At 40.7% G+C, this 27,043-nt stretch overlaps 1 protein-coding gene across 3 annotated transcripts in view; it reads left to right on the top strand.

The window, feature by feature from the left end:
• The window catches only part of hmgcll1 (3-hydroxymethyl-3-methylglutaryl-CoA lyase like 1), a 133,446-nt gene that overhangs the window by 86,952 nt on the left and 19,451 nt on the right, over positions 1-27,043 (top strand). The window contains exons 8-9 of one of the 3 annotated variants that reach the window (XM_069888247.1): positions 15,068-15,193; positions 20,027-20,686. The exons of 1 other annotated variant lie outside the window; for it this stretch is intronic. In XM_069888247.1, coding sequence (XP_069744348.1) covers positions 15,068-15,193; positions 20,027-20,191 — 291 coding nt within the window. In that variant the 3' untranslated portion in view covers positions 20,192-20,686. Of the gene's footprint in view, positions 1-15,067; positions 15,194-20,026; positions 20,687-27,043 lie in introns of those variants that run through there. One more of the 3 variants, XM_069888248.1, reaches the window with a different exon arrangement.

Below are 27,043 nucleotides of genomic sequence, written 5' to 3'. Positions count from 1 at the left end.
TAACGAGTCAATTAGGGATGATTAAAGCAGTGGTTTTCAAACTTTTTCTTTTCACCCACATACCACCTTAATCAATCCTTTACTAATCACAGGGCACCTATGGCATAGGGATTATTTAAAGTGCGATGTGAGAGGAAAGAAAGAGGTTGAGAACCACTGGGGTAGGTTGTTTGGGACTAGCTGGTGGAGAAATATCATTGTTCAAACGGTGGTGAATCTTTAGAATTCTCTAGCTTGGAGGGAAATGGAAAGTCAGTCATTGAGTTAATTCAAAACAGACATGGATAGATTTTTTAATGGTTCAGGAACTAAAGGATTTAGGGACACAGATAACACAGAGGTAGGAGAACAGCCATGATTGTATGGAATGTGGCACAGTCTAGAGGCCTCCCACACTGCAGGAACAAAAACTCCAGCACAAGTCATCTCTTCTCAGAACTCAAACCCACCAGTCCCAGTGACATCCTTGTGAATCTTGTTATTATATCTCCCTCTGTCCCAAACCTGTTCTTTAAATTTGCAAACCCTTTCCATCTCCTCCAAAGCTGTCTTAGTGTTCCCTTTCTACATTGCTCCCAGCACCCTCACTCAAAAATCCCATTGCATTCATTGGAAAACTATAGTTGGTAAAAATCAGTGCCATTGACTCCCCAAATTTAATAAACTCCCTATCCCAGGAGACATATCAATGAAAAAAGCAGGTGCTAAAGAACAATAATCAAAAATGGTTCAAATACCTTTTGTTCCAAGGAAGTAAATACTAACTTCCTCTCTAAAAGTGTTGCCCAACATTGGGAATATAATGGATCGTTATCTAACCAGCACAATATGAACTTTTCCCAATTATTGGCCGTGATGTTGGAATCCTCTTTCAGAAAGCTCGTTTTTTTTTGGTGCTTCATTGAAATCTACTGTTACTCTCCTCGACATCTGGGAGCATTAATACTCAGACATCTGAAGGTTCATTCAGGGCTTTTGAAAAAAATGTCTGCAGAAAAGATAAGAATTATTCCTTCAGGGGAAGGGAAGCATTGAAGGCATGAACCATGTTGAAAACAACTATGTGAGAAAAAAGCAGGACAAACTAAACACAGCAAATCAAACTGCAAATAGTAATCTGTGGCCTGCTGTCAGTGTTTATGATGAGCAAAGGATCTGCAAGATAACACAAGATAATATCTGCCTGGTAAAATGGCGCAGGAGGGTAACCTAGAGACCCCAGTTTGCAGCAACAAGAATCCGTGAAAGTAGATCTCAGGGCTGGGACCAATGCCCCAATGGGGAGGTTAACTCATTGTGAGGGGAAAAGGGGAGGAGGGCAAACAAGGTGCACAGAAAGGAGGAAAAAATAAAAAGGTGTCAGAATAAGGATAAGTGCAGAAAATGAAGTTTACAAAGAAACAACAGAATGGGGAAGATTGGGGATTATATCGGGTTACAAAGTCAATTGGGACAAGAGTGATGTTATGCCACTTACGGGTGGAAGTCATGAACAAATTAAGAGAAATTCTCAATTTAAGTGGCTGCTCAATAGGATTAAATGTTTAGGTATTATGTTAGATAACAACTTGCAGAATTTATACAGTTGAATGATCTTCTCTTACTTCAGAAAATTGAGGATGATCTTAATAAATGAGTGACCCTCCCAATACTTTTGGTTGGAAGGGCCAACTTTATTAAAATGAATGTGGTGCCTAGAGTACAATATTTTTTTCAAAGTCTGTCTGTTCCTATATCTTGGAGATTCTTTCCAAACCTTAAAAAATGCATCAAGAAGTTTCTGTGGAAAGGTGAACCTTCCAGAGACTCTATTGATAAATTAACTTGGAATTATGAATTGGGAGCATTAACACTCCCAGATTTCAAAAAATGTTTTTGGGCAACCCTATTGAAGTTTGTTACCTTCCTCTTCGATGGAGGAGACAAGTCTTCATGGGTAAAATTGGAGTTGCATAAGGTTGGTGAGAGGATAGCAGAAAACCTTATATATAAATGGAATTCCAAATTATTATCTGGCCCTAAAGAAGACCCCCTACTAAAGCATTTAATTACAATATGGAATAAAATTAATAATAAAATTGGGAACAAGTGTGTGGGGGTGGGGTCTTTCTCATAAAACACCCCTGGCTCAGAATATGTTAATACCATTAACGATTAATAATAAAATCCTGGACACCTGGTCCCAGACAGGGTCAAGTGTATTGAAGATTGTTATGAGTAGGGACAATTTATGACAATGGAGGAAATTAGCAATAAATATGGAATTTAAGTATATCTTTTTTTCCTGACATCTTCAGTTAAGATCTTATTTAAGGGACAAATTAGGTCCATCACTAACCTTACCACAGTGTAGCGAAATAGAGACTCTGGTTCGAAAGGGGAGCATAAAAAAATTATTTCAAAAAATATGTTCCTTACTTCAGACGGGAACCCCTAAACAAGGGCTTGATAAATCAAGACAAAAATGGGAATCAGATTTGGGTATAGAAATTGATCTGCTTTGCTGGTCTGACTTATGTCAGGACAGAATGATTAACACGATCAATGTAAGGTATTGGCTGATGTAATATAACTTATGCATCAGCTATACCTCACTCCACAAAAGTTACATAAATTCAAATCGGAAATATCAGACCAATGTTTTCAAAGTGGTCAAGAAATAGGTACTTTCTTGCATTCAACCTGATCATGTCCAAAAGTGAAGCCTTTCTGGGAAGATTTGGGTAATTTCTTGGGAAAAAAAATACTGGAATTCGATTACCTCAGGCACTTGAATTATTTTTATTGGGGAATTTAGAAAATGTAAGACCTAAAATGAGATTGTCAAAATATCAATTAAAATGCTTTAAGCTCGATTTAGAAGTGGCCAGTAAATGCATAGCAGTTACTTGGAAATCAGATTCCCACTAGGTTTAGCTCACTGGAAGATAGAAATACATAATTATATTCCCCTGGAGAAGGTCATCTATAACCTCAGAAACAGCTATGATGTATTTTCAAGAATATGGAATTCAGACCTAAGGTACATTGGGGTAAATCTTTAACAATCCCCCCTCTTGTCTCTTCCCACCCTGGTGCTAGCAGTGCTCAGGTCCCTAGATAAATCAGGTTATTTGTTCCTTGATGGCAGTGGGATTTATCCAAGGTGAAGCCAATCTTTTTCTTTTCTTATTTTTTCTTCTTTTCTTCTTTCTGGGGGGGGGGTGTTGTGGTGGGTCCTCTGATTTTGTTATTTTCTCTCTATCATCTTTTTCTCCCTTTGGTTCAACATGGACATTGAGTTTGCATTTTTGTTGTATTATTGTAATTTTTCTTTCTTCATAATAATTGAATCACATGTTCACTCTTTTTCACTTTCTTTAATATCGACGTGCGGATGGTATTATTTTGTTAACATTATGGACATTGATGTTTTTTGAAAATTCTCAAAATAAAAATATTCCAAAAAAGCAGCAGAACAGGCAATGCTCACATGGGAATGCATTGGGTGACTAACCATCTGCATGGTGCTGTCACATTGCTTCATTCTGCCCAGTTGAAAGACAGCACTGCTGGAGCTGCTGGTGGTGGGAGCCCACAGTGAAGCAGAGATACAGCACTCCTCCATAGAGTTCTACCACCCAGCCCAACTACCAACGGCTCCGTACAGGCTTTAAGTGGCTTGTTAAAGAAGCTGATGGTACTTTATTCTAAAAATCTTGTGACCACAGGGTCTGGCTCCAAGATGGTGGCACTTGTGTTTGGCAGTGGCCTCGAGGGGTGACAGTCTCTGGGGAAGCAAAGGACTGGTGCAGGGTAGTAGAAAACGGGGGAGACCAACCCCCCCCCCCCCCGCCATTTGGGAAGGAGAAGCAGAGGAGATGACCCTATGGGATGGTGATCACGGCAGCAGACCAGGGTGGGGCTCTGTGACTGTTGGCGACTCAGAGCGAGTAACCCACGCAGGCTGTGGGTTAAAGGACTGCGGACATTTGGAAGCTGGCTCAGGACTGACTGAAGGTGTACCAGGTATCGGAACCGGTACGCAAGTGTGTGCTAAAGGCTTTATGATCGTGTCGGAGTTTTGGATCAGGTTGCTGGTGGTTTGGATGGAAGACTGTGTGGCTGCAGAGGCTGTGGGAGCTCTGGAGGCGAATCCCACCAACACTCAGGGACTTTAAAGTAACTCTCTTTTCCTTGTTTTTCTCTGACTGTAACCAGTGCTGGGCAACTTCTGCAGGTGGCAAAAGGCAAGTTTGCCTATTTTATGACATGACTATGAAATAACCTTGAATCTTGAGTTGCCATCCAAAATAGTCAGCAGGTAATGAGAGGAAAGTCCCACCTCACAAATGTCCACTGTTTTGGGCATTTGAATAGGATATATGGAGATTCTGGTATTGTTATAAAGAGATGAGAAAATTATACCGATTCTCGTTTTACACTTCAATATCTATATTAAAATGAGCTGTGGTTAGGGACATAACTGTGGATTATGGATGGAATGCTTAACTTGGACAATGAACTTGCAGTTAATTAACACTGCCATCTGCTGTTTCATTTCAGTAGCTCTTATCCACCGAGTGAAAGTGTATGAATGAAACATGAACGGGTAAAGTTAATCGGTCCCCATAGAGAGTTTGCCCCCTGGAATGGACACAGAGAGGATGAGGAAAGGTGTCAGAAACAATGTGTCCATGGATCCTTCAGAGTACAATGTTTCAGGACCTAAAAGAGAGGCAAGTTTTGGTTCAACAGGTGGGCTCCATTTTCCATTAAAGACAATGAAATGCCCTTTACTCCATTAATTACCCGTTCACTGAAGAGCAGATGCTCAGGTGACCATCTCACGCTCAAAGTATCCAGGAGGCACAGAGGACCCAAAGTGGAGCAGCTTGTGACCATTTCAAGATCCAGATCTTGTCTGCCTCATTGCAACGAATGCAGACATGTGATCGGAATATTGAACAGAGAAGAGTGCAGCTCAGGAAATGGCTCCTTGGCTCACAATGTCTGCACCAATCATGGTGCCAAATTCAACTAAATCTCTGCTGCCTACATACGATCCTTACCACTCAATTCCCTGTGTATCCATGCTAGTTATCATCTACGTAAGTACCTCTTAAAGCTACTGTCACCAGCTTCTACCATTGCACCTTGCAGCTCATTCCAGGCACCTGCCCTTCGCTGAGTAGACAAAAACTTGTCCCGCGTATCTCCTTTAAACATTCTCCATCTCACCTTACATGCTATGTTATAGAGTCATAGTTCTACAGCAAGGAACCAGACCCTTCAGCCCAACTTGACCATGCCAGCCAAGATTTCTCCTGAGATTTGCCTATGTTTGGAACAAATCCATTTAAACCTTTCCCATCCATGTACCTGTCTGAATGTCTTGAAAACATTGTAATTGTACCCACTTTTTTTACCATCTCTTATGGCAGCTCGTTCCACGCTGTGTGAAAAACTTGCCCCTCTGATTCCTTTTAGATTCTATCTCTCACTTTGAACCTACAATCAATACGGTCCTACCCTGGGAAAAGACAGTTTATCTGTTCTCCTTATGAGTTCACGCACCTCTATAAGGTCATTCCAGGGCAAAAGGACTCAGCCTATCCAGTTGCTCCATACAACACAAATCCTCGAGATCTGGTGCTGTTTCTTCTTCAGCTGAACACCACCTGTATGTCCTTCCAGATCCTTCACACCTCTGTTTCAGTCTGACCAGGCATGGCAATACAAAGAATGTGGGCAGATGGTTCAAGTTTATATATCATCCAATTGTACAATAGATCATTGGGGATAAGAGGTGGAGAGGGTGAGCACATATAATTTCTTGGGAGTCACTATCTCGGAAGATCTTCCCTGGACCCAACACACCAATGTCATCGTGAAGAAAGCACGTCAGCCCCTCTACATCCTCAGGAGTTTGTGGAGGTTTGGAATGATACCAGTAACCCTGGCAAATTTCTATACACGTGTGGTGTCCGGCTGCATCACGGTCTGGTATGGAATACCCCTGAGTGTAGAACCCTCCAAAAGGTAGTGGACACAGCCCAGAATGTCACAGGCAAAACCCTCCCCGCCATCAAGAACATCTACAGGGAACACTGCCAGAGAGCAGCAGCAATCATCAACGATCCATACCACCTAGCCAACCTCGGTTCTTGCTGCTGTCATCAGGAAAGAGGTATCAGTGCCACAAGACTCACGCCACCAGGTTCAGGAACAGCTGCTGCCTCTCCACCATCAGACTCCTCAACAACAATCTCAATCAGGGACTCATTTAAGGACTCTTACTTGTGCACTTTATTGATTTTATTTATTTTCTCTGTATTAGACATCAGTTTGTTTACATAGAACCATAGAACATTACAGCACAGAAACAGGCCCTTCAGCCTTTCTAGTCTCCGCTGAACCATTTTTTTTTGTCCAGTCACACTGGCGTGCACCCAGTGCATAGTCCTCCATACCCCTCCCATCATATACATGTCCAAATTCTTCTTAAATGTTAAAATTGAGCCTGGATTCACCACCTCAGCTAACAAATGTTTGACACTCCCACCTCTGTCTGTGTGAAGAAGTTCCCCCTCATGATCCCCCTAAACTTTTCCCCTTTTACCCCACGTTCTCTTATCTTCAGTGGAAAAACTGTACCTACATTTACATGTCTATACCCCTCATAATTTTAAATACCTCAATCAAATCTCCCCTCATTCTTCTATGCTGCAGGGAATAAAGTCCGAACTTGTTTAACCTTTCCCTGTAACTCATTTCCTGAAGACTGGACAACATTCCAGTCAATCTTCTCTGTACTCTTTCTATCTTATTGATATCTTTCCTGTAGTTTGACCAAAACGACACACAATTCTCCAATTTTGGCCTCACAGATGTCTTATACAACTTTACCATAAAATCCCAACTCCTGCACTCAATACTTTGATTTATGAGGCCAATAGGACAAAAACTCTCTTTACACCCCTGTGATGCCACTTTCAGGAAATTGCACACCTGTATTCACATTGGAACAGGTTCCACTGCACTCCTCAGTGCCCTACCATTTATCATGTATATTCTTTAATTTTTTTTCTTCCAAAATGCAATGCCCTACACTTGTCTGCATTAAATTCCATCTACTATATTTCAGCCCTTTTTCCAACTGGTCCAGATCCCTCTGCAAGCTTTGAAAACCTTCTTCACTGTCCACAATTCCTCAAATTTTAGTGTCATCTGCAAACTTACTGATCCAATTTACCGCATTGTTATCCAGTTCGTTGATATAGATGACAAACAACAATGGTCCCAGCACTGATCCTTGAGACACACCACTAGTTACAGGCCTCCAGTCATCCACCACCACTCTCTCGCTTCTCCTGTCCAGCCATTGTCAAATCCAGTTTACTATCTCACCATGAATACTGAGCGTTTGAACCTTCCTGACTAATCTCCTATGTGAAATCTTGTCAAAAGCCTTACTTACATCCATGTAGACAACATCCACAGCCTTTCCTTCATCAACTTTCTTGCAAACCTCCTCAGAAACTCTATAAGATTGGTTAAACACAAAGTACCATGCACAAAGCCATCCTTAATCACTTTCTGGCTATCCAAATACTTGTATATCCGTTATCTTAGAACAACCTCCAATAATTTACCATCTATCGTTGTCAGGCTCACAGGCCTGTAATCTCCAGGATTATTTTTGGAGCCTCTTTTAAATAATGGAAAAAATAAGATACCCTGCATCCTCTAGCTCCTCACCTGTAGCTAATGACATTTTAAATATTTCTGCCAGAGCCCCTGCAATTTCTATATGAGCCTCCCTTAAGGTCTAAGGGAATATCTTGTCAGGCCCTGGGGATTTATCCATCCTTATTCATTTTAAGATAGAAAACACTTCCTCTTCTTTAATTTGTACATAGTTTGTTCCATGACCTCACTGCTTGCTTTCCTTACTTCCCACGATTCTGTGCCCATTTCCTGAATGAATACTGATGAACCAACATTTAAGATCTACCCATTTTCTTTTGGCTTCGCACAAAACCGGCCACTCTGATCTTTGAGGGAACCAATTTTGCTCCTTACTATCCTTTTGCTCTTAAAATACCTGTAGAAACCCTTAGGATTTTCCATTACATGTCGGCCAAAGCAACTTCATGTCTTCTATTATCCTTCCTGATTTCTTTCTTGAGGTTTTTCTTGCTTTTTTTTAATACTCCTCGAGTACCTCATTTGCTCCATATTGGTTATACCTGCTGTACACCTCTTCTTCTGAGCCCCATGAGTGTGTGAGTGTGGTCATACCTTTCCTGTTCCTCAGCTCCACTCATATGGCTTCAGTAGACGCACCCTCTGGTCTGCTCTGCCTGAACACAGCTGTGATATTTTCACTAACGAGCAATGCCACTCCTCCCCCTTTCATTCCCAACACCTCCTTCCCCCACCACAGTTCTAACGCATCTAAAGCAACAGAAGCCAGGAACATTGAGCTGCTAGTCCTGCCCCCTCCTGCAACCAAGTTTCTCTAATGGGCACCATGTCATAATTCCACATGCCAATCCATGTTGTAAGTTCCTCAGCCTTTCCTACAACACTCCTTGGATTGAAAGAGATGCACCTGAGAACATTTCCTCCGTGTACAACCCGTTGACTTCTAATGGTACATGCAATTTTAACGTAATCTTTTCCCTCTCCCCTCCTCTATCTGCTCTGGTGCTCTGGTTCCAAACCCCCCCCCCCCAACCCCGCAAATCTATTTTAAACACACCAGAGTAGCACTAGCAAACCTTCCAGTAAGGATATTAGTCCCCCCTCCAGTTCAGATGCAAAGTGCCCATTGGAACAGGTTCCACTTTCCCTGAAAGAGAAGCCCAATGATCAGGAAACCTGAAGCCCTTCCTCCTGCACCATGTGTTTAACCAAGTGTTAAGTTGTATTATCCTCCTATTTCTAACCTCACTAGCATGTAGCACAGGTAACAATCCCGAGATCACAACTCTGGAGATCCTATCCTTCAACCTAGTGCCTAACTCCCTGAACTCTTCTTGCAGGGTTTCCTCACCCTTCCTACCCATGTGATTGGTCCCTATATGGTCCACGACATCTGGCTGCTCACCCTCCCTCCTGAGAATGCTGTGAACTCAATCTGAGATATCTTGGTCCTTGGCACCAGGGAGGCAGCATCCAGATACTCAATCTCTTCCACAGAACCTTTTATGTGTCTCCATAACTGTGGAATCCTCTATCACTAAAGCTTGCTTCTTCTCCTCTCTTCCCTTCTTAGGCACAGGGATGGAGTACGTGCCAGAGTCCTGATCGCCATGGCTTATCCCTGGTTGTTCACCCCCCCCACAACAATATCCAAAGTGTTAAACTTATTATTGAGGGAATGACCACAGGAGTGCCTTGCTCTGCCTGCCTGTTCCCTTTCCCTAATAGAGTACCTGTAACTTCTGTCTATCACCCCTTCTGCCTTCCAAATGATCCGGAGTTCATCCAACTCCAGCTCTATTTCCTTAACTTGGCCTGTCAGGAGCTCCAGCTGGATGTACTTTTCGCAGATGAAGTGGTCAGTGATACTTCTGGCTTCCCTGATGATCCACATTCTGCAAGAGGTGCATTCCCCTGCCTTGGCGACCATTCCCACTTTTTGTGATCAGAGGAACAAAATACATGATATCTAAAACCTGCCCTTACCCGTGCTTACCTGCTGAATCCTTTTTGTTCCTCGAATAGGGTGGCCCTTTCTTACTTCAATTCCTACTATCCCTTGCCTCGTAGCAGTCCTCACCGAAGTCTGTTGAGCCAATGCCTTACCACTCTGACTCAGCCCACTTCGACAATGACCGCTCCCTCCATTCGTTATGTTCACAGTTCTTTATTTGTTTACATGTGTACATTGTGTAGTTTTTATTTGCACTACCAGTTAGTGGTAATTCTGCCTCACCCACAGGAAAAAGAATCCCAGGCTTGTATGTGATGCAATGCATGTACTCTGAAATCTGAAAGTGTAACCCAAGGAAACAGTGTACTCTGGTCCATGGTGCAAAAACATGTAAACACACAACTAGGCATAACACTTAGACAGAGAAATGACACCTATGCCAAATAAAAAAATATGTATTTAAATAAATACATATTGTTTTGTACATATGAGAGTCTCAGATGGTTAGTGTGAGCAGTTCTTTTGGTCCTTCAGCATCCTCCCTGCCATGGGACGAGCCTGGTGGGGCTGGCTCCGATGCTCCTGTATCTCTTGCCCAATGGGAGCTGCTGAAAAATGCTGTGTGCAGGGTGGAAGGGGTCCTTAACAATTTTGTGCGTCCTCTTCAGACAATGACATCATGTTGATGGGGGAGAGGGAGACCCCAGTGATCCTCTCTGCCACTCTTATAGTCCTGTGGGTTGACATTTGATCCATTTCTCTGCAGCAACTGTGATGCAGCTGGCCAGGACGCTCTCGATAGAGCTCCTATAGAAAGATGACATCATGGTGGCCGGTAGCCTTCCCTGCTTCAGACTTCTCAGGAAGTGCAGGTGCTGTTGTGCCTCCCTGACAACTGAGGAGATGTTGAGTGTACACGATAGGTCACTAGTTAAGTAAACTCCAAGGAACTTGGTGCTCTCTCCTCTCTCCACTACAGAGTTGTTTATATGTAGTGGAGGGTGGTCATCCCTAGTCCTCCTGAATTCAACGATCATCTCCATCATCTTGTTCACATCAAGACTCAGACTTTTATTCTCACACCATATCACAAGATTTTCCACCTCTTCTCAATATTTCAACTCATCATTGTTGCTGCTGTGGGCCTGCTGTGAGACGGGAGTTGAGTAAGATTGATTGGGTGGTGTTTATGGGGGAGTTGACTGTGGATAGACAATGGAAAACATTCACAGATCTAATGGAGAAATTGCAAAAATCGTTTATACCGGTTTGGCATAAAAATAAACCAAAAAAGGTGACTCAACCGTGGATAACAAGGGAAATTAGAGACAGCATTAGGTCCAAAGAGAGAGCATATCAATTGGCCAAAAAAATTACCACAACCGAAGACTGGGAGCAGTTCAAGATGCACCAAAGGAGGACGAAGGGATTAATCAAGAGACCAAAAATAAATTACGAAATTAAGCTTGCGGAAAATATAAAAACCAACTGCAAAACCTTTTATAAATATGTCAAGAGGAAAAGATTGGTGAAATCCAGAGTAGGTCCCTTGCAGTCGGAATCAGGGGAATATATAATGGGGAATAAGGAAATGGCAGACCAATTAAATTCTTACTTTAGTTCTGTTTTTACAAGAGAGGATACAAATAACCTCCCAAGGATGTTGGGAAACATAGAGACTAATGCAAGGGAGGAACTGAAAGAAATCAGTATCTCTAAGGACATGGTCTTGGGGAAATTGATGGGATTGAAGGCAGATAAATCCCAAGGGCCTAATAATCTACATCCTAGGTTACTTAAGGAAGTGGCCATTCAGATAGCAGATGCTTTAAGAATTATTTTCCAGAACACGATAGACTCAGGATCAGTACCCATGGATTGGAGGGTAGCTAATGTTACCCCACTATTTAAAAAGGGGGGTAGAGAAAAAGCGGGGAATTATAGGCTGGTGAGCCTTACATCAGTAGTGGGCAAAATGATGGAATCCATTATTAAGGATGTAATAGCGGAGCATATGACTAGCAGAGAAGGGATCGGACGGAATCAACATGGATTTACAAAAGGTAAATCGTGCTTGACAAATCTATTGGAATTCTTTGAGATGGTGACAGGTAAAATAGATGGGGAGAGCCAGTGGATGTGGTGTACCTGGACTTCCAAAAGGCCTTCGATAAGGTCCTGCATAAACAACTGGCTTCCAAAATCAAGGCTCATGGGATTGGGGGAAAAGTATTGATGTGGATTGAGAACTGGTTGGCAGGTAGAAGACAGAGAGTTGGGATAAATGGCTCATTTTCTGAGTGGCAGGCGGTGACCAGTGGGTTACCACAGGGATCTGTACTGGGACCCCAGCTATTCACAATTTATGTTAATGATCTGGATGAGGGGATTGAATGTAATATCTCCAAATTTGTAGATGACACTAAGCTAGGAGGGGTTGTGTGCACGGAAGAGGGGGTCAGGAAGCTCCAGTGTGATTTGGATAAATTGAGGGACTGGGCAGATACATGGCAAATGCACTACAATGTGGATAAATGTGAGGTCATCCACTTTGGTAATACAAACCGGAGGGCAGATTACTATTTGAATTGCAATAGATTAAGAGATGGGGAAGTGCAGAGAGACCTAGGGGTACTTGTACACCAGTCTCTGAAGGCGAGCATGCAGGTACAGCAGGCGGTTAAAAAGGCAAATGGTATGTTGGCCTTCATATCAAGAGGGTTTTAGTATAGGGACAAGGATACCTTACTGCAGCTGTACAGGGCCTTGGTGAGACCACACCTGGAGTATTGTGTGCAGTTTTGGTCACTTTATCTAAGGAAGGATGTTCTTGCAATGGAGGGAGTGCAGAGGCGATTCACCAGGCTGATACCTGGAATGGCAGGAATGACTTATGAGGAAAGATTGCGCAAATTGGGATTGTACTCGCTGGAGTTTAGAAGATTGAGAGGGGATCTCATAGAGACCTATAAAATTCTGGCAGAACTGGACAGAATGGATGCAGATGGGATGTTTCCAATGATGGGAAAATCCAGAACCCGGGGCCATGGTTTGAGGATAATAGGCAAACCATTTAGGACCGAGATGAGGAGGAATTCAGGTGGTGAATCTGTGGAATTCATTGCCACAGAGGGCAGTAGAGGCAAGTTCATTAAATATATTTAAGAGGGAATTAGATATATTTCTTCAGTATAAGGGTATTAAAGGTTACAGAGAGAAGGCGGGGACGGGGTACTGAACTTTAAGATCAGCCATGATCTCGTTGAATGGCGGAGCAGGCTCGAAGGGTCGAATGACCTACTCCTGCTCCTATCTTCTATGTTTCTATGTTTGTATACCATCCTGAAACTTGATAACTCTGTTGGAGCTGGATCTGGTGTTGCAGTCATGGGTCAGTAGCATGAACAGGAGTGGGCTGAGCACACAGCCCTGAGGTGCACCAGGGCTCAGCGTGACAGTGCTCAACGTTCTGCTGCCGACCCGGACGGTCTGTGGTCTTTCTATTAGGAAGTCTAGAATCCAGTTACAGAGACGGACGTTGAATCCCAGGAAGGACTACTTCTCCACCAGCCTCTGGGGAATGATCATATTAAGCGTCGAGCAGAAGTCAATGAACAGCAGCCTGGCGAATGAGGTGTTGTTCTCCAGGTGGGTGATGTCAGAGTGGAAGGACAAGGATTTCGCCTATTTTTCCTTGAAGAAGGGCTCAGGCCTGAAACTTTGGCAACATATCTTTGTCTCCTATAGATACTGAATAGACCAGCATTTTGGTGTGTTTACTACAATCACCACATCTGTAGCCGACCATGTTTCACTTAGCATCATCTGTGGAGCTGTTTCTTCTATAGGCAAGTAGAACTTGGTCTAATGCCTCTGTGAGGTGTTCTTTGAAGCATTCCAAGCATTTCATAATGGTGAAAGTCCATGCCTCAGGGCAATAGTCATCAAGGCCTGTTACAGTCGCCCTCTTTGGGATGATGCTGGCTGTCTTGAAACCCACAGGGATGATCGACTGCTGCAGTGACGTGTTGAAGATGCGTGTAAGGACCTCCATCAGCTGGTCTACACGGTCCTTCAGTAAGCTGTCTGGTCCCACTGGGTTGTGTGGGTTCACTTTGGATAAGGTTCTTCTCACCGTGGCCACTCCCATGCAGGGGTCCATTCATCAGGGGGAGACGGAGCATCAGCCTTTTCTTCTCATCGAACTAGGCCCAGAAAATGTTCATTCTGACCATTGTCTTGTGATCTGTTATGGTGCCTCGTGTCGCCGGTGTCACACAGCTGACAATGAATCCTCTGTGCTTTGCCTTCCAGATTGTGGGAGAGTTCATCTCTGGCTGATCTTAGTGCCATCTTGCCTCCTGTCTTGAAGGCAGCATGATGAGCTGCATCAGTGCAAGCAGAAATGATCATTCCAGGTTGGTCCATTTCTGCTGTGCATTATGAAGGAGTCCTGATATTCCAAGCAATTATATTTACGTTTCTGAAAAAAAACACATGCTGGAAATCTGAAATTAAAATAGAAAATGCTGGGAATACACAGCAGGTCAGGCAGTGCGCATTGAGGGATGACTGACCGTTCATTAGAACTAAGATCAGCACCCTCCCGTGCTCCAACTGCTCCATTCTATCCTGCCCACATTCTTGGGCATTCATGTACGTATCTGCGCTGTGAGAGGAACTGAATTGTATTGTTCATTATCACATGATGGACTGAGATACATTGAAAAGTTTGTTTTGCTGACGATCCAGACAAGTTAGCCCAGTAAGTAAAGTGGGTACTGCAGTTATGCCACACAAGTGCAGGGTGTTGTGTTCCAGTAAGTCAAAGAGTGCAGGATAGGTCTTACACAGACAAACTGTAGAGAAAAACACAGTGCAGCATCCTTTAGGAGGTCCATTTACAAGCCTGATAACAGCAGGAAAGACACTGTCCTTGAATCTGGAGGTTCACCTTTTCAAACTCATGTATTTTGTGCCTGATGGAAAGGGAAAGAAGACAGGACGACCAGGATGGGATGGATCCTGTAATAAGTCGGCAGCCTTTCCAAGACGTTGAGAGGAATAGACGGAGTTGATGGAGCGAGGTTAGTTTGCCTGACAGCTGGAGTTGCCTTCTCTATACTGTGCCTTTTCCTGTGCCCTGGGGCAGAACAGTTCCTGGTTCAGGATGCGATGCGCCTGGACAGGATACTTTCCATGGTGCACCTGTGGAAATTGGTCAGAGACTTTGGGGACACACAGAATTTGTGAGCTGTTCTTTGAGAGGGCCCAACCTATTCTGGTGGCACACGTTGGTGGTGATAGTTCCAAAGATGCAACAGGCAACAAATTGCAAGGAATGTTTGCGATGCAATACCCCAGGAATTGATTTTAACAATTTGTATTACTTTTTGTGTGTTTCTGTTCTGTTGTTTTCCACAGATGGGAATTAATGTGGTGGATTGCTCTGTAGCTGGTCTTGGAGGTTGCCCTTATGCTGATGGTACCTCTGGTAATGTCTCCACTGAAGATGTTGTGTACATGCTGACTGGTTTGGGGATTCACACTGTAAGTTGATTTTCAAGTCAAATTTATTGTTATCTTATTATACATGCACAACCTGATGAAACAGCGTTTTCTTGTCCGCGGTAAAATAAATCATGCAGGCACACAATTAGCCATAACACACATACAGACAAATAATACATTTGCAGGACAAGTAAATATAAATAAATAAATATAGCTTTGTGGTGAGTGTGAGCAGTTCCTTTGGTCGTCCAGCATCCTCACTGCCTATGGGAAGTAGCTGTTCTTCAGCCTGGTCATGCTGGCTCTGTATCTCTTCCCCACCAGGAGCAGCGGAAAGATGCTGTGTGCAGGGTGGGAGGGGTCCTCAATGACTTTGCGTGCCCTCTTCAGACAACGATCCTGGTAGATCACGTCAATGGGGAAAGGGGGGTGTGTGGAGGGAGACTCCAGTGATCCTCTCTGCCACTCCTATGGTCCTGCGGATTGACCTCTGATAAATTTCTCTGCACCAACTGTACCACCCCATGATTCAGCCGGCCAGGACCTTCTCGGTAGAGCTCCTATAGAAGGTTGACATATGGTGGTCAGTAGGTTTGCCCACTTCAGTCTTCTCAGGAAGTGCAGTCGCTGTTGTGCCTTCCTGATAAATGAGGAGATGTTGTGTGTCTATGATAGGTCACTAGTTAAATGAACTATAAGAAACTTGGTACTCTCCACTCTCTCTACTACAGTGTTGGTGATGTGTAGTGGATCCTCCTGAAGTCCACGATCATCTCCTTCTCCTTGTCCATGTTATAATCCGGTTGTTACTCTCATACCATTTCACGAGATTTTGCACCTCTTGTAGAGCGACTCATCATTGTTGCTGATGAGGCCGACTACTGTTGTGTCATCTGCAAACTTGATAACTCTGTTGGAGCTGAACCTGGTGATGCAGTCGCGGGTCAATAGCGTGAACAGAGCGGGCTGAGCACACAGCCCTGAGCTGCGCCAGTGCTCAGTGTGACTGTGCTCAAAGTTCTGCTACCGACCCAGACAGACTGAGGACTTTCCATAAGTAAGTCCAGGATCCACTTACAGGGAAGGGTGTTGAGTCCCAGCAAGGACAGTTTCTTCACCAGCCTCTGGGGATTGATTATATTAAATGCTAAACTGAAGTCAAAGAACAGCAGCCTGGCATATGAGGTGGGTTCTCCAGGTGGGTCAGGATGGAGTGAAGCGACAAGGCTATAACATCATCTGTGGAACGGTTTCTTCTAGGCAAATTTAAATGGATCCAGCATCTCTGGGAGGTGTGTTCCATCACCAGATGCTTGAAGCATTTCATAATGGTGGAGGTCAGTGCTACGGGGTAGTAGTCTTTGAGGCCTGTTACTGTCCTCCCCCTGGGAGGCTGTCCTGAACCCTTCGGGAACGATGGACCACTGCAGTGAGATGTTGAAGATGTCCATGAAAACCTCTGTCAATTGATCTGTGCCGTCCTTCAATACCTGACCAGATATGTTCTCTGGTCCCATCACATTATGTGGGTTCATCTTGGATAGGGCTCTTCTCATCTCAACTGTGGCTATGCAGGGGGACCATTCATCGGGGACACACGGAGCTTTCAGATTTCCCAAATATTAACACAATCAAAACTCTTCTCTGGGCCTCTGTTCATGAGATGCCACATGAATAGCCAAGTTCCATGGGCAGAGAGTCAGCATGCCAAATGGCTTCAGAACAATCATCCACTCTGAGCAGTCAAAGCAAACCTATTAAATTTAATTTTAAAATTTAAATTTAGACATGCAGGCCTGCAAGCTCATGCCACCCAAATACACCCAATTAACCTACAACCCTACTACATTTCGAACATAGGGAGGAAACCGAAGCCCCTGGGGAAGTCCCATGCAGATACAGGGTGAACGAACCAACTCCTTTCAGACAGTGCAGGATTTGAACCCCGGTCCCGATCGCTGGCGCTGTAAAGTCATTGCGCTAAATGCTTCACCAACCGTGCTGCCATTTTATTAAGGATTCAGAAATTGGAAAATGTTTGTGGGGGGGGGGGTTATTTATACCAGTAACACTGGGTTATATTTGCCATGGAGTGACTGTTCAAATATGCTTTGACAATTCATGAAGTGTACTGCGTTAACACATTTTCCAAGAGTTTAGAGAACGAGAGAAGATCTCAGTGAAACATTAAAAGGCTCTTGTTGGGCTTGGGAAGGTCGATTCAGAAAGGATGTTCCTCTGAATATGGCATCAGGCACTCAAAACAAAGATGAATGGCAATGGTTTTTTTGGATAGTTAAAAATCAATGCTTGTGGGGATTGAATGGGAAAGAGGTGAAGGAAAAGATCAGTCACAATCCAAATGAATAACGGAACTGATGACCTACTCCTGCATGTTGCTCTGTTTTGATATCATGCTTGGCTTGGGAATGCATAATTCTTGGCTGCATTGTGTTACTCGCCATGTTGTGTTATTTATGTACATAACCCCCACAAGTCTCTCCAGACATAGAAGCATTTGAATCCCTGAGGGTTGACCATTTAAAACAAAGATTGTGAAAGAATGAGAGTATTTGATTGATAATCCATAATATTCCATAATATTATTGAAAGCTTGCAGAATTTGTTGCAGTTATTTTTTTTCCTTTCAACAACATGTTTTCCTCCATCAGAAAGCAGAGTAAATAACAGAGTACAGTGGAACCCCGTTATAGCACGACGGTTTGGGTCCAAAAAAATCACATTGCAACAAAAGTGGGATCATGCTAAATTGGGGATTCACTGCATAAGCATGATCATGTCTAAGATTAGGGTCGGCACCAAGGCGGGGCCATTGCCCCCACTAAACTTTTGTGAACCCCCCCCCCCCCCCCCCAACCTGACTTGTTGCATTTGTGAGCTATTATCTTTTTTTTAATTCTAGGGACATTGCTGATCTCCCCGTTAATCTCTGGTTGGCGATGTGCTATGATGGTGCTTTAAGGTACCTAGCTCAGTGCATGTCTGCTACTGACGCCTTCACGTGTATGGTCACTTTGCGGGGGTTGTAGCAAGTGTTGTGCTTGATCCAAATTGCTGGTCCCTCGGTCTTGAGCTGTGCTCTCCAGCTCACCACCTCTCTGGCTCTGAGATCCCATGCCTCTCTCATGTATTCCGATGGTGTCAGTGGATACTTCTCTAGATTCCCCCCAGAGCTGCCTCCCACCTCCAACCTGATCTGGTAACCTCGGAACAAAGCCTGGATCTTCACCGCAGGCTGCGCCTGGCCTGCGATTTATCACCAACCTTGTTGAACTCTCCAAGCCACTTGGATGATGGTGGCAGCTCTGGTTCTCTCCTGATGCTGCCACCTGGTTCGTAGGTAACATCGTGCCCAGTGGTCGATGTGATTCCAATGACCATCCCTGCAGCCAGGGTTTCTGAAGACTGCCGGCCCATGCACGGGGACCCCAGGGCTGCAGAGCGGCATGAGGACAGGCGCCTTCTGTTTGTATACTCTTGCAGCGGTGGTGGTGGGGTGGGGAACCTGGTCAATGTTACCCATCCCCTTTCACTGCATGCAATTTCAAGATGGATCAGAATTTGTATCTTACACTTGAAAACAATTTGAAAGCTGGTTCCGGTCTGTATTAAGTATGACCCCAGATTAAAGTGTCCCTCAAATGCCATCAGCCTACTGGAAAGATATGATGGCAGAAGAGAGAAGATTTAAAAGTATGTTGCTAAACAAGGAAAAATTAATTTTGAGTAGGGAATTGTCCAGGATGGGTTGCTTAAGGTAGATCTCAGGAGCACTTGGTTATGGAATGGGTTAGCACTTGTTGCATGTTACATTTACAGGTGAAATTGGATCAGTCTGGGTAATAATTGTTTTGCTAGTAAGGACAATTAGACTGAATGGCCCCCTCATGCTGGAAATGTCCCAAATCCTGTAAAACTATGATTTGATTGGATTTTTATCACATTACATGCATTCTAGTGTTGTAACTTAATTTGATATGTCCCATATCAGTGCTGTTACAATGAGGATTGGCTTTCAGTGGCTAATTGCTTTCAAAATTGCATTCCCAAGAATCTACAAATCAAGACAAAAATATTTAAATTTAATTTTGCACTCTGAGAATCAGAATATATGTGAAACAAAATAGGCTTTCTGAGATCATTTTGAGTTATATTGCCCATTAAGTATTAATCTTTTTTTTTGCATATGCAATAAGGTAACTGAAGTTTGCCTCTCACTGCACCCATAGCATGAGGTACATGTCCACAAGGTGGGCCTTTGGCAGTGGCGCACCACCACTAAGATCAGAATGTAGGCGTAGGCTAAATACTGTATATTGTGATGGAATATTTGGAGATGTTTTGGGAGATAAATTGGCAAAATTAGAGTAGGTTACATACATTCACACACTTTAAGTAAAACAGATCTTATTTGAAATACTGAAGTATTCATATTCAGTGATTTTATAGAAACTATGGAGAATGCTATGCAGATTTCACAAGTAGGTGCTAATTGAAATGATGTCATGAAATGAATAGACCATTGTTTTGGAAGAACAACCAGAGTCAAGTTTGCTGTGTTTGACATTTTTGAGAGGACTTCTGACCTCTCTGCAAAGTGCTCACTCAAAGGTCATTGAGAGGTTTGTTTACCTAAAACAACAGATGGGAGCAGAAGACTAACTCCTAATGTTTGCTGGAGAAGGAAAGGGATTTTTGCAAGTGAGAGAGAGAAGGACAGGTGGCTGGCAGTTGGAATCTCAGAGAGAGGGAGAGACTGAACAGTGTCAGCCAGGAGAAGCTTTGGGAACTGAAACAGAAGCTCCAGAGTGCAGATGCCTGGAAATCATATCTGTCTAATATTTCTCTTAGAATAAGAGGAACAGAAAGGAACTCTGTAGTAGCCTGAAAGAAAGAGGTTATCATTTGGAGAACCCTAATGGGCCAAGATTTATCAGCAAGACATTGAGGCGACTAATTGTGGTACCTCGGTTGTGGAAATCCTGGAACAACAAGAACCTACAAGAACCTTCCTGAGTAGTAAACATTTACCTTTCAAGCACCAAAGGCTGCTGAACTTTACACATGTTAAATTTTGTGCACAACAAAAGAATTGCCTGCAACCAGTGAACTTGGAAGAATGAGAAGTGAGATTGAACTGTGAACCAAATAACTTTTCTTAAATTTACACAAACATTGTGCTTAGAATTAGAAGGGGGTTAAGTTGGGTTGTTAAGTTAATAGTGATGTTTTTTTTAATTTTATTTTTCACACTGTGAACCATATCAATCAAAATACATGCAAACATTTCCCTCTCAAATATACACAGTGGCATTTTCTCCTCTTCCCCCCCCCCCCACCTTCCCAACCCCCTCCAAACCCATTAAACGTTCAACATATACAATACAATAAAACCATGAAACAATGTCATCACACAATGAAAAATAAACAAGAAAAATGTGTCATCTACTTTTACACACTGGATCAAGTCGTTTTGTCTTATCATTTTAGGGGGATTCAGGTCTGAGGCAAGCCCTCTCTGTTATGTTCCATGTATGGTTCCCAAATTTATTCAAATAATGTGACTTTATTTTTTAAATTATATGTTATTTTTTCCAATGGAATACATTTATTCATTTCCATGTACCATTGCTGTATACTCATGCTCTCTTCCATTTTCCAAGTTGACATTATACATTTTTTTGCCATTGCTAAGGCTAAATAAATCTTTTTTGTGCTTCATCCAGTTTGAGGCCTAATTCTTTACTTCTTATTACTTAGAAGAAAGATCTCTGGATTTTTTGGTATGTTGCTTTTTGTTATTTTATTTAATACCTGATTTAGATCTTCCCAAAACATTTTCACTTTCTCACATGCACAAATTGCATGTACTGTTGTTCCCATTTCCTTCTTACAGCGAAAACATCAATCTGATGCTGTTGGATCCCATTTATTTAAATTTTGGGGTGTGATATATAACCTGTGTAACCAATTATACTGTATCATGCGTAACCTTGTGTTTATTATATTCTTCATAGTTCAAGAGCACAACTTTTCTCATGTTTCATTTTTTATCTTTATGTTTAAATCTTTTTCCCACTTTTGTTTGGATTAATAGCTTATTTCATCATTTTCCTTCTCTTGCAGCTTAATGTACATGTTCATTATAAATCTTTTTAATATCATTGTTTCTGTAATTACGTATTCAAAGCTGTTTCCTTCTGGTAGTCTCAGTCTGTTTCCCAATTTATCCTTTAAGTAGGCTTTCAGTTGATGGTATGTAAATATTGTACCGTGAGTTATTCTATATTTGTACTTCAACTGTTCAAATGTCAATAAATTATTTCCCAAAAAACAATTTTCTATTCTTTTAATTCCTTTTCTCTCCCATTCTCTAAAGGAAGGGTTATCTATTGTAAAAGGGATTAGCTGATTTTGCGACAATAATAATTTTGGTAGTTGGTAATTTGTTTTTTTTTCCCTTTCTAAATGAATCTTCTTCCATATATTGAGTAAATAGTGCAGTATTGGTGAGGTCAGAGGCAAACCCTCTCTGTTATGTTCCATGTATGGTTCCCAAATTTGTTCAAATAATGTGACCTTATTTTTTAAATTATATGTTATTTTTTCCAATGGACTACATTTATTCATTTTCATGTACCATTGCTGTATTCTCAGGCTCTCTTCCATTTTCCAAGTTTTTTTTTAAACTTTATTTAAGATTTTATAACATGAATAACATATAGAATTACATTAAAAAAAATTAAGAACAAAATAATAAAATTACAATACAGTATCAGTAATCTAAATAAACTATACCCTCCCCATAATTATTACACATTAATAACCCAACTCAAATTAGTCCAACACCCCCCCTTTCCCCCCAAAATAAAGAGTGAAGAATTAATAAAGTTAATAATATATGTGAGAAAAAAACCCACTTACCAAAAAACAAAAACATAACCGATTAAAATACTAACAAAAAGAAAAGTAATTAATACTAAGATATCAGACTTAAAAAACATATTTAAATCAACTTAAATGCATATATTTAACAAACACAGTTAAGATGAAACATATATTTAACTCAAACTTAACATAAAAAATTAGTAAAGTTAGTAACATTGTCTATCAAAAATTCTTAAACAATAATCAATTCTTTAAAAAAATTGTAGCATGAGAAAAAAAAGGAAAAAAAAACTTTCTCTATAGAGATAAACCTTCACCAAATATCAACTAACTTCACATCTATCATCATATTAGTCACATAAACCACCATCTTAAAACAAAATTCAAACCTCATTAAACATTGTACAATTCAATTTTAGTACTCTTCCACCATTTTTCCCTTTTACTCTTGAATAATTATCCAATAAAAGCTCCAATACCACATTTAAATATCCCCAATCATTACGTTAAAATTCAGATATCCAAATAATAAAAAACACATCTACAACGAAATCTATATCTTCAACAAATGGAGCATAAACCACAAACAAAATTCAAGCCTCATTAAGAATTGTACAATTCAATTTATAACTTTCACCATTATTCCCTTCATTCTATAACTAAAATAACAAAATAATATACACCAGAATTACCACTCCTTTCACCTTAAAGTTAAAGAAAAAATATAAAAAAAAACTTATCCATCCATTCACATTTAAATTTCAAATATTCCTTATCTACTGAATAAACTTTACAAAAAAAACCACATCAATTTTTTGTTTTTTAAACAATCAAATACTTACTTATGCTTTTTTTTTATAAACACAAAAAAAACCCTTCACTCTTTAATCTAATAATACAAAAAAAAGGAAAAAAAAACAGGTAGGAGGTTAAAAATACCCCCTCCCGTCTAAAGCGCGCAATGCGGTAACTCCCAAAAAAAATGGGTGTGAGATAACTCACACGTAGCAGATGACTTTCAGGAAATAGTGCCCATCCAGTTCTCTCCCCCAACTCTCACTTCATCTTAAACTAATATCATCATTATTTAATATTCCTTTTTTTTAAAAAAAATCATTAGAAAAAAAAAAGAACAACTCTTCTTTTAATCAGCTCCAACTGCCGAGTCACCATTACAACCATTCCTTCTTGGAGCACGGCTCTTTTCTTCCATCTCTTGTCTCCTTAGAGATCGCGGCGGACTACGTCTCTGTTGAAACTGAGTAATTGGCAGCTCTTGAGCAAATGCTATAGCTTCCTTTGGAGAATCAAAGAACTTTGGTTGATAACCATCTTGAAAAACCTTCAAAACAGCTGGATATCTAAAGGTTGCCTTATAGCCTTTCTTCCACAACAACTCTTTAGCAGAGTTGAATTCCCGTCGTTGGAACATAACTTCTTGACTCAAATCCGCATAGAAGAAAACTCGATTATTTTGAATCATCAAGGGTGATTTTCTCTGTTGTGCATTTCTAATAGCCACTCGTAAAATTATTTCTCTGTCATAATAATTCAAGCAACGAACCAAAACAGGTCTTGGACTTTGACCTGAAATAGGTCTTCTACGCAAGGCTCTGTGAGCATGTTCCAGTATTATACCTTCCGGGAAATGTTCTTGACCCAGCACCTGCGGAATCCATTCAGTAAAAAATTTTATTGGGTCTGGTCCCTCCATTCCTTCCGGCAAACCAATAATCTTTATATTGTTCCGTCTGGATTGGTTTTCCAAATAATCAATCTTTTTCACCAAATTTTTATTTTGAGTTTGTAAGTCTTTGACCATTTTGGTCACATCTGAAACTTGATCTCTTATTTCGTCTATACCTTCTTCACATGAATTAAATTTATCTCTCACTTCAAGCTTAAAAGCTCCAAACTCAGCCATCTGTTGAGAATTTATTTACATCAGAGTATTGAACCTAGTACCAAGTTCAGTCATAATCTTAGATAATCCCTGCATTGTATAAGATAATTTAGATTCAAGATTCACAAGAATCTTTTCAATTGGAAGAGATTCTGGCTCAGAATCTTCCTTCATTCTGGTTGCCTTCCTTGTAGTATAGCTGTGTGTGGAAACCCCAGCCACAGCCTCTCCAGCAATAACTGGAGGACGCTGGCCGGGATTTTCCCCAGTCCATAATGTGTTAATTTCTCCCAGTACATCAAATTGTATAGGTTCTTTTATCTCAAAAGGTGCAGTTTGCAGTGCCAACGCTACAGTTGACAAATGCCTTTCCACAGCCGGTACTTCAACTGATGTTACTACAAGTGGTTCATTCATAACATTGCCGTCAGATGCTACTGCACATGTGCAAACCTGAGTAACTCTTTGTTCTAAAGGCTGTTTGGCGCCCTCTTTAGAGGGCTCTACCGATGTAATATTGAACTCTACATCCGAAAGCTGTACCTTTCTCCTGGGATCCATTTCAGGCTGAGTCTCGATGTCATTCCTGTAGGTAGGCTCCAAAACTTGAACTTTTGGAAAATGTAGTTTTTTGATAATCTGTTATCGGTTTTTTTTGCTCTTTTCCACCAATTGCACCATCATAAGTTAAATTAACAGCACTGAAGTTATCTAAACTTTTAAAGAATTTTAACGGGCATTTCTAGACAAAACAATAAGATAGAGTCAGGAGAGGACTGTAAGGCACGTTTGATCCTTACGCCATCTTGCCACGCCCCTTCCATTTTCCAAGTTGACATTATACATTTTTTTTTGCTACTGCTAAGGCTATCATAATGAATCTTTTTTGCACTTTATCCAAATCAAGGCCTAGTTCTTTACTTCTTATATTATTTAGAAGAAAGATCTCTGGATTTTTTGGTATGTTATTTTTTGTGATTTTATTTAATATCTGATTTAGATCTTCCCAAAACATTTTCACTTTCTCACATGCCCAAATTGCATGTATTGTTGTTCCTGTTTCTTTCTTACAGCGAAAACATCTATCCGATAATGTTGGATCCCATTTTTTTAACTTTTGGGGCATGATATATAACCTGTGTAACCAATTATACTGTAACATGCGTAACCTTGTGTTTATTATATTCTTCATAGTTACAGAACATAACTTTTCCCATGTTTCATTTTTTATCTTTATGTTTAAATCCTTTTCCCACTCTTGTGTGGGTTTATAGCTTATTTTATAATTTTCCTTATCTTGCAGCTTAATGTTAGTTATAAATCTTTTAATTATCATTGTGTCTGTAATCACATATTCAAAACTGCTTCTTTCTGGTTATCTCAGTCTGTTTCCCAATTTATCCTTTAAGTAAGCTTTCAGTTGATGCTATGCAAACATTGTACCATGAGTTATTCCATATTTGTCCTTCAACTGTTCAAATGTTAATAAATTATTTCCCAAAAAACAATTCTCTATTCTTTTGATTCCTTTTCTCTCCCATTCTCTAAAGGAAAGGTTATCTATTGTAAAAGGGATTAGCTGATTTTGTGTCAATAATAATTTTGGTATTTGGTAATTCATTTTTTTTTCCTTTCTAAGTGGATCTTCTTCCATATATTGAGTAAATGATACAATACTGGTGAGCTTTTATATTGTACCAGCTTTTCATCCCATATGTTTCGGTACCTTCTCCCCTACTTTATCTAGTTCTATCTTAGTCCAGTCTGGTTTTTCCCTTGTCTGATAAAAATCTGATAAATAACTTAATTGTGCTGCTCTATAGTAATTTTAAAAGTTTGGTAACTGCAAACCACCTTGGTTGTACCAATCTGTTAATTTATCTAAGGCTATCCTCAGTTTCCCCCCCCCCCCCTTTCCATAAAAATTTCCTTATTATGCTCTTTAGTTCATTGAAGAATTTCTCTGTTAAGGGAATTAGTAACGATTGAAATAAGTATTGTATCCTTGGGAAGACATTCATTTTAATGCAATTTTCCCTCCCTATCAATGTTAGTGGTAATTATTTACAATGTTCTAAGTCTTCCTGTAATTTCTTTATTAATGGCTGATAATTTAATTTGTACAGGTGGCCTATATTATTATCTAATCTAATACCTAGGTATCGGATTGCTTCTGTTTGCCATTTAAATGGTGATTCTTTTTTAAATTCTGTATAATCTGCATTACTCATTGGCATTACTTCACTTTTATTTGCGTTGATCTTGTACCCCGATATTTCTCCATATTCCTTCAATTTCTTATTTAGTTCGTTTATTGATATTTCTGGTTCTGTTAAGTATACTATGATGTCATCTGCAAATAAACTGATTTAATACTCCTTCTCTTTTATTTTTATTCCTTTTATTTTATTTTCTGTTCTTATCAGTTCTGCCAATGGTTCTATTGCAAAAGCAAACAGATAGTGGACATCTCTGCCTAGTTGACCTACCTAATTTAAATTGGTTCGATACATATCCATTTACTGTTACCTTTGCCAATGGTCCATTATATAATGCTTTAATCCAATTAATATATTTCTCTGGTAGATTGAACCTCTGTAATACTTCCAATAATAATTCCATTCTACCCTGTCAAAGGCTTTTTATGCATCTAAAGCAACAGCCAGTGTTGGCATCTTATTTCCTTGAACTGCAAGAATTAAATTAATAAATTTACAGACATTATCCGCTGTTCGTCTTTTCTTAATAAATCCAGTTTGATCTTGTTTTACTATTTTTGGTACACAATCGGCCAATCTGTTTGGTAATAATTTTGCTATTATCTTATAATCTGAATTAAGAAGAGATATTGGTCTATATGATGCTGGTGTTAGTGTATCCTTCCCCATCTTTGGTATTACTGTAATTACTGCTGTCTTACATGAATCCTGCAAGTTTTGTGTTTCTTCCATCTGGTTCATTACTTCCAGAAGAGGAGGAATTAATATCTCTTTAAGTGGTTTATAGAATTCTATTGGGAATCCATCCTCTCCAGGTGTTTTATTGTTCAGCAGTTTTTTTAATATATCCTGTATATC

This window comes from Narcine bancroftii, chromosome 6 (genome assembly GCF_036971445.1).
Source record: "Narcine bancroftii isolate sNarBan1 chromosome 6, sNarBan1.hap1, whole genome shotgun sequence".
NCBI lineage: Eukaryota > Metazoa > Chordata > Chondrichthyes > Torpediniformes > Narcinidae > Narcine > Narcine bancroftii.
Note: the sequence above shows the minus strand (reverse complement) of the source record. Positions and strands in the feature narration are given on the sequence as shown.